We start from the raw sequence: 13,362 nt of genomic DNA, 5'->3' as shown, positions 1-13,362 counted from the left end.
CATAGCCTCCTGATTCATTACGCTGGTCTTCAAACTTTTTTCTGGATATTGGAAATTAATCACGGTGAATTACATCTACTGGATAGTGTGGCAAGACTTTGAATCGGAAAGTTCGAAATAAATGAGGGTTGCTGAGTATGACACGAAAAACCAAAGCAGGCCACTTTCTGAATGGCACAAATTCATACACGAAAACAGAACCGAACTAACACATACAATCCGAAGTTTTCCAAGTTCCAGACTTGCTGGGCGAAAGAAAATGTTTATTTACGCACAACGGGGAAATAAGAACAGTCGAGACGTGGCTTACTGGGCTTCTGCAACTGAAAAATGTACTTTGGTAAGTGAATTTTTTAAGAAGTTAGTTCCACAATAGGAATCTTGCGAACAAACATCAAGAGCATCAAAGCCAGTTGACGTTTCTATCACTTTATCACGAGAATCCGGCAGCTTGTAGCACAAATCAGAAGTCCCAGAAGTCTTGCGAAACTGCTTTTTATCCTTGCCCCCTCGAGAAGAATTTCCCTTCTGACCTTTCTTTCCATTTTTCTTATCATTCTTCTTGTTCCTGGATTTCTGCTGTTTCCTGTTTTGAACGGTATGGGATAATGATGTAGGCACAGGATCATACACATCAGGGGCCCATTTCACGGTCAATTTCATCTGCGATCCCCCCTGCTTCTCACGGCTACCTTTCATTGCAGATACAAGCTTCAAAGGAGTCTGGTGCACGGCATTAAGAAAATCAAAGCCATTAAGAAATAAGAAGTTTTGGCCAAAAACTTTTTTTTAGAAATACAAAACAAATGAAAAACAGCTGTTCTTAATACACCCATGTCCGTTAGAAACTTAGAATACGCGTTAGACTAATGGGCTATGAAGTGTCATAATGTTTTGGGTCTTTTTTCGGTCAAATAATAACTAAATAAGCATGATACTTTTCCAAATCCCAGAACAAACAAAAATGTCCATAAAATTCGAAGTATGTAATTATCCACACTGCGGTATAATCACACTCAAGTATTGTTCAAATAAACCACACTACACGTAAAACCCCAAATGCTACATGCAAACCACATGCTTCCACTTTACATGATAAGAACAACATTGTGAATTGCTGGATATAACTTCCATTTTCAATGTGTCAATAAATCAGAAATGCTTGTGTACATGCAGAAAGTACAACACTGCAATAAATGGTATTCATGTTGGCATCTAAAAGCAACTATCCAGATTTAATACCTGACTGAATTGTATACAAGTTAAATGCTTCACTCTGCTAGGATTTTCTTCAGTAATTCCCGAGGAATAGAGAGAAACATAAATTGCAAATTGAACATGAGAGGTTTCCCGCAATTTATGTGTCATCAAAACAATATGCAGACGTAAGAACATTGAGAACTTACAGGCAGAGATATTGATCGTGAGTAGGTTTGGCGTGCAGGCTGCTTACAGAGGGACTCTGTCGATGACATATTAGCCTTCTCATCTTCAGCATCTGAAGAGCTTGGAGGTAACATCATTGGATCAGGAAATGTAGCACATCTGTTCAAGTACTTCTTATTTAGTTCCGCATCTTCTTGTTCAAAACCTCCAGACAGACACTCCACCACATCACAGTTACAATCCCCCTCCAGATGATTTTCTGACTTCTGATCATCTTGAATATGCAATGACTCACTAAAACTACTTTCAAGGGTACTTATAAAATTGTTATCTGCAGCATTAGCTGGAGAGTGCAGGTCCATCGATTGCATCAAGTGCTACAGGGAAAGAGAGAAGGCAAATTATTATAATCAGAAGAAAAGAAGGAAAAAAAAAGAGATAATTACTCTGCACATATTGAAAAAAAAAAAAAACAAACAAGATATCACCATATGCTTCACCTATAGGCCAGGCAAATTTTTCTCCATAACAAGGAAGATATCAATGAGCTAAAGATGGTAAAAACGTAAAAATGTAGTGCAGAACAGGAAGGTCATGTGATGATGCTGAGCAAGACCACAAGCTATAGAGATTTTATGGAGAAATACATGCATAATCAATTCATAAGCATAAATTTCAAATGGAAGGATATATTAAATACGTAATAGCAATGTGGTGGTGAAATCTGATGTCAAGGTGCTTATACATGCAAAATCACATGAAATAAGCCAATCATCAGTATCATTAAGGTGGTACTAGCCAGTTTAATACAATATATTGAGCATGACCATAAGAGATGAGGTGATGATAGGTGGGCACTCTATTGTGTCTCCTGTGCTACCTGACCATAAAGGGCGACAACCTCTTATTCAACATAATTTTTGGACAAAGGGTCCACAGTCTCAGTTTTAGAAGACAATTCATGACTAGTAGCATCAGACTCCTCCTGTCGTTTCTAAACACAAATATCCTAGAGTAAGGAGAGAGGTCTACTAATGAAGCATTGGAGTAGTTTGTCAAACCTTCGTCTACTCTTGTACCAAGAACAAATATTTTACAACTAGGTTCCTAATTCCTGAAGAAATGAAAAATGTCGATTTTCTAAATGTCACTAATCAGTCAGACTACCCAAACCTTAGGACACTAGAAGGACTGAACAAGAAAGCTTTTCCTCAACTATGAAAGTTGAAAACAATGGCTGGGCCATGACGTACCAGTTTATACAGCAAGTGAAAAGTGAAAACAACTAACATACATCACAGATGCAACAGCAATAACTTAAAAGGTGAATTGAGAAGACAAAGCGGGAAGTTGTCGTTGAATTTGCAACCGATCGCACCACCTAGTGAATTAAAGATTAGGCAGAACATATACTCGATTCACAACAGAGAGCATTCAGCAATTAGTCTATCCCATAGTAATTATTCAAAAAAAAAAATTCAGAATCAAACAAGATAAGTCTACCGTGGGCATATGCAAATATACCTTGAGCGCCGGCTTTCAGATCAACAACGCTCAGAATAAAAAGTCGCCGCAAGCTTAGCTTTCACAGATATTGAAAGTGACACGAAACCAAGAAACCGAATAGATCGATCCTCGATCCCCAATCTCTATATGGATTCCCTTGCAGCTCGTACGTGCAAACGTCAAACGAGAAGAAACCAAAACCGGTGTCCACAAATAGGATGCCAAAACAAACAAAATGGAAATGAAAGACAAAAAAAACCTATTGTTAACTAAGATTACCACGCCGATCACCTTTTTCGAGACGTTTCAGACGATGAGAGGAGGATCCACCATGGAAATTGGTCAAAGAAGGAAAGAAAGGACGCAGCATTAGTTCAATGGGTACCGAAGGCATTATTCTATGCTCTTCGAAACCCTAATTCATAAACCAACAAATCAAAAACCTCTCCACCCTCACTATCAAACCAGCTTTGGATTGAAGATAACTGAAACCGCAAAGGAAATTGAAGGCCTCGACCCTGATCAATTCAGAAACTGAGAAATCAAGGTTGCTACTAATTAGACAGCAGACATCCCTTCGTCTGAAAAAGGAACGGGAGGAAGTGTGATCAGAAATTGGATTAGGATGACGGTGATGAAGGATAGATTCAGATTTCTTATTTATATCAGAGGAATCTTTTAGGTCAATGATCAAATTGTTCGAGAATTTGTTTGTTGAGGAGACCAAATCCGGAACGTACACGTTTCGATCATATAGTGCCCTCTTCCAGCGGCTGTGGGTGCTTCGGGATATTTTTGACCCGATCCACGTCATTATCGGTCTTGGTATTCTTTTTTTGTATAAATCGTCTTGCTTTTCAAACCATTTATACGAAACTTCTTATGTGATTAAACATTTTTCAATTACGAAAGCTCAAATGTGGTTGTTTTGTTACGTTTCCCATGTATACTGTTGAGTTTCATTAATTATTTATTTTAAATTTAAATTTATTTACTATATTGAGTTTTAACATCCGACAACAAGCTGAGAAAACTCAATTCGTGTGCTTCGAAGCCCCAACAACAAGAAAAAACAATTCGTGTGTAATAGCTTTTCAACGATTTTTTCATGCATAGCTCTAGTGATTGCCAAGGTTCGGACCCAATAACCATTGTTGGGCTTCATTACATATATTTGGGCCCAAAATAACTATGTACTTACTATGTTATAAAAATTTAAATTCTCTAAAGTTGAAATTCATAAATATTTTTGTGTAATTTTTTATTTTATCATTTTATTATATTTTATAATTTTTTATAAAATAATAAATTTTTTATATCTTTTTAAAAATGAAATTTTTAAATCTTAATTTTAAAAAATTTAAATGTTAATTATAAAACTACAGAAATCATTGATAAAAAATAAACTCAACATACTTCCTCTTTTTAAAATTATAAAATATTTTTAATCAAATATTATCCTCTAATAAAGTAATTATTTATTTTTAAATTAATACTGTAGTTTCATTTATACCTCTATTTAATAAGGTGTTCTATTCTTAAATAAATATGAAGTGATTTATTTATTATAGTGTTTTTGAAAAAAATAATAATTATACTTTAAAATATAAAAAAATACCTTATATTTTTAAACATTTAACCTCTCAAAAAAATACTTTATATTTTTTAATGAATCGGGTTTTAAATTAATAATCAAAACAAATTTAAGGGATGAACAGTTTTAACATTAATATATATTTATATATATCATTATTTGATTGGAACAAAACATTTTCAATATGAAAGTTGAACTGTCGAAGTATTTGAGATTTCCCCCTAAAACCCTGTGGAATTGTGGATTATTCTTTAATGGTATAAACTTGAGAGAAGGATGCAAGGGGGGAGGAAGGCATGATGCATGATGCATTTAAATTTAAAGCGGCGATTAGATTAAAAACAGAACTTATGTTAAACACTGATCACTTGATGGTTGAGATTCGCACTCTCCATCTATTTATATTTTTTTTTTTGCTTTTCATGTTCTTTTTCCTTTTTAATTAATTTATTTTTTCTTGCCAGAATCTATATTCATTCTACATCTGCTATGGACACGCGGCGTATCATCATTGGTTATCAGTGCAGCACACGGACTGCCAGTGTCAATATTTGAAACCGTAGATTCCCTTGAAATCCGACGGCTTACCATCAAGCAGGCGCAAAACCGGCGTGCCCCCTACCCCGCGCTATACCTGTAGTATAAATGCTCGACCCGATATATTGTAGTGCTTGCCCACGCAATTTTTTAAGATTTGCTCTGGAGATTAACTTCTCATTTTTTTCTCTGTTTCTGGGGCTGTGTTAGTCATTATTTAATTTTCGCTTCATGGATGCCGGTGGTAAGTTGAAGAAAGGCGCCGGAGGAAGGAGGGGAGGCGGTCCGAAAAAGAAGCCGGTGTCTCGGTCCGTCAAAGCTGGTCTACAGTTTCCCGTCGGACGGATCGGCAGGTACTTGAAGAAAGGAAGGTACTCTCAACGCGTCGGAACTGGAGCTCCTGTTTATCTCGCCGCCGTTCTTGAATACCTTGCCGCTGAGGTTAAATTTGGCCCCCATTCTATCCAGCTCGTTGATTGATCTTTCTGGTTCTACTTCTAGTGTTTTCCTTCGGAATTTCTACATACTATCTTAGGGTTTATTTGGGGGCCCAAAAAATTGAATCTGTCTGAATTTGTATATGTGGGAACAACAATTGGAGTGCTCAGGGATTTTTTTTTTTTCTTTAATAGACTAGTAAATTGAGTCCGGGAGTAGTTGTGTTGAAGTTAGTAATCTGCATGATGATCTCACATTCAATTATTATGTTTATAGGTTCTGGAGTTGGCGGGCAATGCTGCTAGGGACAATAAGAAAAATAGGATCATCCCGAGGCATGTTCTGTTAGCGGTGAGGAACGATGAAGAATTAGGGAAGCTTCTGGCTGGAGTAACAATTGCACATGGTGGTGTTTTGCCTAACATCAATCCTGTGTTACTGCCTAAGAAAAATGAGAAGGCGGTCAAGGAACCTAAATCCCCATCCAAAGCCACGAAGTCGCCCAAGAAGGCTTAAACTCTGTATTGGCAATGAAATTATTATCTCTGTATGTAGTCGATAGTCTGTATCTTTGTTTCGTAGGGATATTGTAACCGTTGTGGCACTATCCTTGTTTTTATTTCAAGTAAATGAAATGACAGCGCCTTGATCCTCAAGTTCCATCGTTAGATTCAGTCATTTTTGCTCAAAGCATGAGAGATGAGGGGCTAGCGTCAACTGGTTACGAAGCGAGAATTGAAAATTTGGAGTGATCGGAAGTGTCTATTTAAGTGAAATTTTTTCTGCAGAACAGAGAACCTCACTTGAACGGGTTCTTGAATTTTGATATTCAGCAACTGAGCCCAGTGACCTTTTCCTGTGTACTGAAGGGGCCGGGAGTTGAGTTCTTTATTACTTGGATAATTGCTTTGGAAAAGTTGGAATTTAACTTTCAATAATTTGTTTAAGGAATGGGATTCGTACTATTCACTGGAACTAGATGGTAATGGAGAAAGTGCCTTTGTAGTTTTTTGTTTGGAAAAAAAAGGGGGGGAAATTCAATCTCAAATAACAAAGACTATCGGAAAATACGTTTTCAGATGGTCCTTCTTGGAACCCAAGGGAGATAAATGCAAATCTTTGGGAATTGAAGAGGCCGAGCAAGTGAAGAAACGTGTAGTTGAACAAATCAACGATGGGACAGGAGTGTCAGGTGTGATAATATAATGCTTGTAAGAGATAATATGGAGATAAAAATGTGGTATATGAGACGTGGGAATTAGTCGACAGAAGTTAGTAACAGGAGCTTTGTGTGATTAATGTAGCACACCCAGAATATAAATGCTGATTATTTAAAATAAAACAAAAACAAGAGTTCTCTTACGCTAGAGACTTAGGGCATATCAAGCTTTTCTTGTCAAATAACAGACGGGGCGTGCAGGTCTGACTTGTCTACTTACATCTTTTGTAGTATTTTTCTTTAATACATTTTTATTGCACTCACAAAAAACCTCAGTCAGGTCTTGAATTAAGAAAAGAAAAATCAAAAGCATTCCCTTTTTCTTTTTTCGACTCCGTCCATGAAAGAAAATATTCCAAAAACCACATTGATAGTTCATTGTATTGAGGAAGTTGCTTACCAAAATACTACACTAACGGCATTATTTAAGGTGCATTTGGTTAGTGTTTGTTGGAGCGAAGGGAAGCTCTCCTCCCTTCATATTGCTCCCTTTAAAATTGGAGTTTTTGGGAGATGAGCAAGATTTTATGACTAACATGGTCTCAGTTTTCAAGTGATATTTTAAATGTCCATGTCCACTCTAATCCATGTCAAGTCTTCTTCATTCAATTTTACTGCCCCGTGACAATCACTAGTTGAGGAGGACGATGAGTCAAAGTTGCTAAGCTGAATTCTCCACGCAGCATTTATTTTGCTTCTCCGTCTGGCCTTCTTGGGTTGGGTCTCTATCATTTATTTTTTTTATAAAAATATTATTTAATTGGTTTAATTTCTTTTACACAGATATTCACAGTATACTAGGATGATAGTGCATTCTCAAAGTATACAATTTAAATTAAAGTGCAAAGTCATATTTTATATAAGGAATAATTAAAAAATTTAAACTAATGTCTAAGATTATGATTATAAATTAGTTGTTACCTCCCTTTTATCTCCTAAGCCAAATAATGAATCATTAAAAGTCCTCCCCCTCCCCTCCAATTAAACCAAATGGTGTAAGGTAAAAACACTCTCCTCCCCTTCTTCTCACTTGAACCAAACATAGCCTTAGGATAATAACAACTGCTTTATCATTGATGAAATTTTTAAAAATATTGTTAACTAAGATATCTCAATTAATAACTTTTAAAAGTATTCTCTTTAACCTTCCTCTACCCCTCTTAATAAGATTCAAAATTATCTGTTTTACTCTTTTAACAAGTGCCTCCCACAATGTTCTTTTTACATATCCAAACAATCTTAGACGATTTTCTATCATTTTTTCTTCAATTAATGCCACACACACTTTTTCTCATATGTGCTCATTTTAGATTTTATTTTTATATGTATGTCCGCACATTCATCTTAACATTATCATATTTGCTACTCTAATTTTATAGCTCAACATTCACTACCATATAATATAGCTAGTCTTATAACAGTTCGATAAAAACACTCTTTTAAGTTTATTAGGTACCTTATGATTGTAAGTAACTCTTTTAGCTTTTCTCCGATTAAACTACTCAAGTTATATCTTATATGCAATATCTCTATCATTTTTCCTATCATGTTAAATAATAGCTTCTAAATATTTAATTTTTTTTATTTGAGATATAATTTGACCTCTCAATTTTACTTCTAAATTACAACTGATCAACCTCTTATTAAAATTATAGTACAAAAGTTTTATTGTAACACACCAAAATTTTTTTTTAAAATAATTTAACTCAACCATAGTTGGGTTACAGCCACCCAACACATTTTTATATCAATAATTTTAATATAAAATATTTTATAATTGGCTTCAACTCACACACTATAGCATTTCAGATAAATTTTTACCTCCCACATGCCATTAGGCTAAATCACATTTGTCCATCCTTATACTCCCAACAAGTAAACTAAATCACATTTGTCCATCCTTATACTCCCAATAAGTAAAATAAGTAATTTAGTCAATTTTCAACACAAGCCAGTTATTTGGCCTTATAATCATGCCATTTTAACCAATCCAAAGTAAACCAAATATTAAAATTACAGTTATCCAAATTGTACTAAAATAGAAATAGTTTGAAAGGCATGATTACATTTATATATTCATATAATTGACAATAAACAAAAAGCCCTAATATTGGCAATATAACACATTATAAATCATAAATTAAATACCCAAAAGAGACAGTGGATCTATACCACAAGCCTCTGGGACTCCTCCACGTGTCACTCGTGGCTCTTCTCCTGAAAATTGTTAACCACACAATGAGACTCAAAAGTCCCAGTAACCAAAATTAATTTATGATAGTGTATACAAACAGTTAAGTGTGTGCTTACTAAGTGAGAATTAAAAATAATATAATTCCAACAAATATAAGAAATATTACAATACACACAAACAACCATCCTTATATCCCTTCATTAACCTCAAGCCGTAGCTCTCACTCGGTGCTAAATTACCCGACCAAAGGTAGATTAGCCCGAGCCCTTACAAGCCACCTATTGAGCTCCAATAGGGGCGTATCACGTGGCACATAAATACAACAACAATAGCAAGTCTCCCAACACCTCCCACAATAATCAAATAAATTCATAATAATATTGCACAATTATATAATATTACAAAATTTATAATTTTTTCAATAATCACCCAATTAACATGAAGTAACACTAATCACAAATTAAAAGCATGGTTACCTTGTGGATTTTTCAATAAATTATTCCTTAAAATTTCTCTCTCACCACAATTTTCACCAGTAATACAATCTACAAATAACATATTATTTATAAATATTAGTTTCAATTTTTGAAACTAATAAAATAATTCTAATAATAAAATTAAAAATATAATATAATTCTTAATTTCAATCTTAATACAAATCTATAGTTAATACTATTAAGTAAAATTTTTAACTCCTCTTTTAATTATCAATAAACATTAATAATCTAAAAATCAACTTCTAAACTAATTTCTATTATCAAAATTTTCTTTTTATTTCATAAATTCGTACCTAAAATACCAAAAAATTAAAAATTAAATCTCTAGCTTAGAATCATAATCCTATAACCATAATAATTCATTTCTCGTCCCAAATAATCATCTAAACCTCAATAAATCAACATATATTTTCAGATCTAGTTTAGAATTTGATCCATAAGCCACAGATTCAAAGATCATCAATAAATTTATACTCTAGAACATTTATTATACTACTGACAACCTCAAAAATTATATTTATTCAACATAAATTCATCCCTCTTCCAGATCTTAAATTTTCTACCACTACAAACTCAGAAACCAAAGAAGAAGGATGACTAAGAAAAATTTTTAGAACACTTACTTAGTCTTGAAAAGCTTAAAATCACACCCTAAATATCCTATTAAAAATTCTTACGTTAAAAATTTAGATATTTTGCACCGGCGACTCGCTTCTCTCCGCCTCAACTCGCGCGCAGGAAAAGAATTGAAGAAATGAAAGGAAACAGGTGAGTTTTATAAAAATTCAGTGGGTCTCACATCTTTTATATTATTTCTTCTTTCCTCTCTCTCCCCTTTTTTTTATTATTTTATGTAATCATGACGCGGCGCCAAAAGCAATTTGTTCTTCTTCTTCTTCCCCCTTTTTTTTTAATACGTTTTCCCTTTTTTTTATTATAATAATAATTTAATAATATTTTTTTATTTTTTTTTATTTTTTTTATTTTTTTAATTTTTTTAATTAATTTTTTTAGAATTATATCCTAAGTTAGATTTAATAATCATCTCTTACTAATTTTCTTACCTCTAAATATTATTTTTTTAAATTTCTATTAACCCAAATTAACTATTAAAATTTAAATTGGGATGTTACATTTATCTTACTCTTACTCAAGTGAAAACTTTTTTATAGTTAAACATAGCCTTAGGATAATGCATAAAAAAAATAAGAAAACTATTGTACAGTTTAAATTATAGACAAGTTTAATTAAAAAGTTTGTAGTTAGTTTTTTCAAATCTCCTGCGTATTTTCAAGAGTCAATGAAGTGTGGAATTATTAAAAAATTTATCAATAAAAAGAATCATTACAAAAATATGTTGATACTTTATTCTAATTTTGAAGTAACTAGCATTCACTCCCTATGTGCCGGAGCTTATACTTTATAGTATTATAATGAAACATATTATATTTCTTTTATATTCAAAAATAATTAAAAGTTTCATGATATATGAAAGAAATTGTTGTAGTCAATGCAATGTTAATGTTCTAGACCCGTGAAGATGAAGTATAGCTTTTTTTTTTTTGGATAAACTGAAGTAAAGCTTTTGTTATATGATTAAAACATCTATAATCTGATTTAAATAGGAAAAAAAAAATAAGGCCCATCATTTTGAAATATGGCCCGTATTGGTTCACCATGCATGATGAATGAAGATACCCAATTTAATGTTTACACTTAATTGGTTTAATTCCTTCTGCTTGATTCCAACATGGGTTAGAATTTTAGAGCTTATTTGGCAACACGTTTCAGGGACAGTTTTCTATTCTTTAAAATAAAAGAATAAAAAGTATATGTTTAATAATGTGTTTTCAAAAAATGTTTTATAAAATGAAAAAATAAAATATTATTTTAAAAAATAGAAAAATAAAAACAACTTTTGAATGTTTTAGAATTATTGTTCTGAAAAATAAGAAAGAATGAAAAAAATACCTGTTTTAATTTTTTTTATTCTCAAAACATGTTTTACAAAATACTAATTCTTAAAATAATAAAATAAAAATAATTTTAAACAACCCTTTATCTACTGTAATGTACAGAGAATGTTCATGATCCTTTCTCTAGTCCTATTTATAGGACAGAGAGAGAACATTTTTTGTTCTATTTATAAATTATTTTATTAAATTTTTATTTTAAATTTTTATTTAATTTTTATTGAATGTTGAATAGAGAAAATAAATTATTAAAGTGTGTATATTTAATAGGAATAAAGTTAAAAAATTATTAAATTTTAAACATTGTCAATGAGTTTTAAAATTTTTTTTAATTATGATAAAACATGTTAAAAATGTTTTATAAATAGAATCAAAAGAGTAACATTTAACATGATAAATCAATTGTATAATGTGGTAGACAATTCTCTTAATACAATGTCAAACAATATCCAATAGCATTAACTACTATTAAAAAAAAAAATTCATCAATGATCAAGGTGACTCGTTCAAGAATTAAATTGGTGAAGCCCAATAAAGGATTCGAATCATACTAACTACATGAGGTTCGTTGAATGTCCAAATTGCATGATAACACTTGCATGAATTCCTCGTCACACTACCACCTTTGATAGAATCATTGAATACGACAAAATCTTTTACAAAGGTTTGTTTCACCAGTTTTTGCACAATTCAGACATAGTTGCTTTTGACATTCATAAATGCAAACATAAGAGAGTGAGGGAATAGTCTGAGCAATTGTTCTCTAACTTCTTTCAATTATCTCCTCATTTAATGAGTTCAGAAGGCAATAAAAAACTAATGTTACTTTTTCATATGACAGATGACACCGCCTCCTTATATCAATACGGGCTTGATCGCCTAATTGTAATCAATATTATCACATGGATTGAAAATGATAAAATACAAGGGTCTCGAGGCTTTCAAATCAAAGGCAATATGCTGATGTTGTGCCACATTCGCGATCCGTCATTATGCGTCAATTTAATTTTATTAGTTTGTGTATAGATATATTTGCAATTGAAAAGATTAACCAAAATTTGTCAAGTATAACAAAAAATATTGGAAAGGAATTAACCCCTACAAGCTAATTAATCAGAATTCCTCATATGCCCAGATTGATATCTTGCTGCAACTTCCCTGTGTAACTCTGTGAGGTCTTCTTTCAAGTAGGATTCCCAACAATTATTATCAAACTATGTTAACTAAGTTTCACAGCCATATGTAGAGATGGACCAATTCTTGTATAACTTTTCTTAGTCACTCTGACTAAACTCCGATTGTCTACCCTACAAAATCAATGCTAAAAAATGTCATTACCAATTGCTCCATTAAACTAATTCTATCTGCTCACATTTTCCTTCTTCAGAGTACAATATATCAGTTTGATTCCATACCTAAAATATGTTGAAGGATCCTCACCTTGCCATCATTTTTGCTTCCAAAGCTCTGATTTAAGGGAAATAAGTCCCCTGTCTTCCATTTTCCACAATTCTTTCAATGCATCCTGCAACTCAAAACTTTGCATTATTTTTAATGCGTATAATAAAATAACTATTGACCATTATATGTATTCGCATGCATAATAAACATGAATTAAACATCCAGATGACAAATTATAATTCTTTTAGGTGCAAAAGTTAGATAAACTCAATAAACATGAGCCATAAGTGCAAGTCACTGAAATCTATATGATGTATGTGCTTAAACTTAGCAAATCTACCTCAAATACAAATATATTTTGTTCATATTTTCTTGAGGAAAAAAGTGAAGAGAAATTAATTACCAAGTTATGTAATGATCAAATATTACACATATTTTGTTCATATTTCCTCCAGGAAAAAACAGCGAAGAGAAACTTTTATATTTAGTGATCAGGTGAAGAGCAATCTATATGAGGTATATGCTTAAGCTTAATGAGTCTATCTCAAATACATATATATTTTGTGCATATGAAACAGAAGGTTCTTCTTTCAGGGGGAAAAAAAAAAGAAAAAAGA

General features: G+C 32.5%; 2 protein-coding genes across 2 annotated transcripts; one reads left to right on the top strand and one right to left on the bottom strand.

The window, feature by feature from the left end:
* Positions 1-138: 138 nt before the first annotated feature.
* On the bottom strand, positions 139-3,551 carry LOC129305233 (uncharacterized). The gene is made up of 3 exons (XM_054945226.1): positions 2,911-3,551; positions 1,407-1,763; positions 139-723 (listed from the first exon to the last, which is right to left on the bottom strand). Exons 2-3 carry the CDS (start codon positions 1,755-1,757, stop codon positions 307-309), a joined length of 768 nt encoding a protein of 255 aa, XP_054801201.1. The 5' UTR covers positions 1,758-1,763; positions 2,911-3,551; the 3' UTR covers positions 139-306.
* Positions 3,552-5,153: 1,602 nt separating this feature from the next.
* Positions 5,154-6,117, top strand: LOC129305236 (histone H2A). Its single transcript, XM_054945229.1, has 2 exons — positions 5,154-5,464; positions 5,738-6,117. Exons 1-2 carry the CDS (start codon positions 5,255-5,257, stop codon positions 5,975-5,977), a joined length of 450 nt encoding a protein of 149 aa, XP_054801204.1. The 5' UTR covers positions 5,154-5,254; the 3' UTR covers positions 5,978-6,117.
* Positions 6,118-13,362: the final 7,245 nt, after the last annotated feature.

This window comes from Prosopis cineraria, unplaced genomic scaffold (genome assembly GCF_029017545.1).
Source record: "Prosopis cineraria cultivar Desert tree isolate PC_DT_omini unplaced genomic scaffold, ASM2901754v1 PC3, whole genome shotgun sequence".
Classification (NCBI taxonomy): Eukaryota; Viridiplantae; Streptophyta; class Magnoliopsida; order Fabales; family Fabaceae; genus Prosopis; species Prosopis cineraria.
The sequence above is the reverse complement of the archived record's forward strand: the minus strand, read 5'-3'. Positions and strand labels throughout refer to the sequence as shown.

Coding starts and splice junctions, on each gene's coding strand:
- LOC129305233 (XM_054945226.1), bottom strand. CDS start 1,757: ATGCAATCGATGGACCTGCACTCTCCAGCTAATGCTGCAGATAACAAT. Junction 724..1,406: donor CACGATCAATATCTCTGCCT/GTAAGTTCTCAA, acceptor GCCGTGCACCAG/ACTCCTTTGAAGCTTGTATC.
- LOC129305236 (XM_054945229.1), top strand. CDS start 5,255: ATGGATGCCGGTGGTAAGTTGAAGAAAGGCGCCGGAGGAAGGAGGGGA. Junction 5,465..5,737: donor TTGAATACCTTGCCGCTGAG/GTTAAATTTGGC, acceptor TTATGTTTATAG/GTTCTGGAGTTGGCGGGCAA.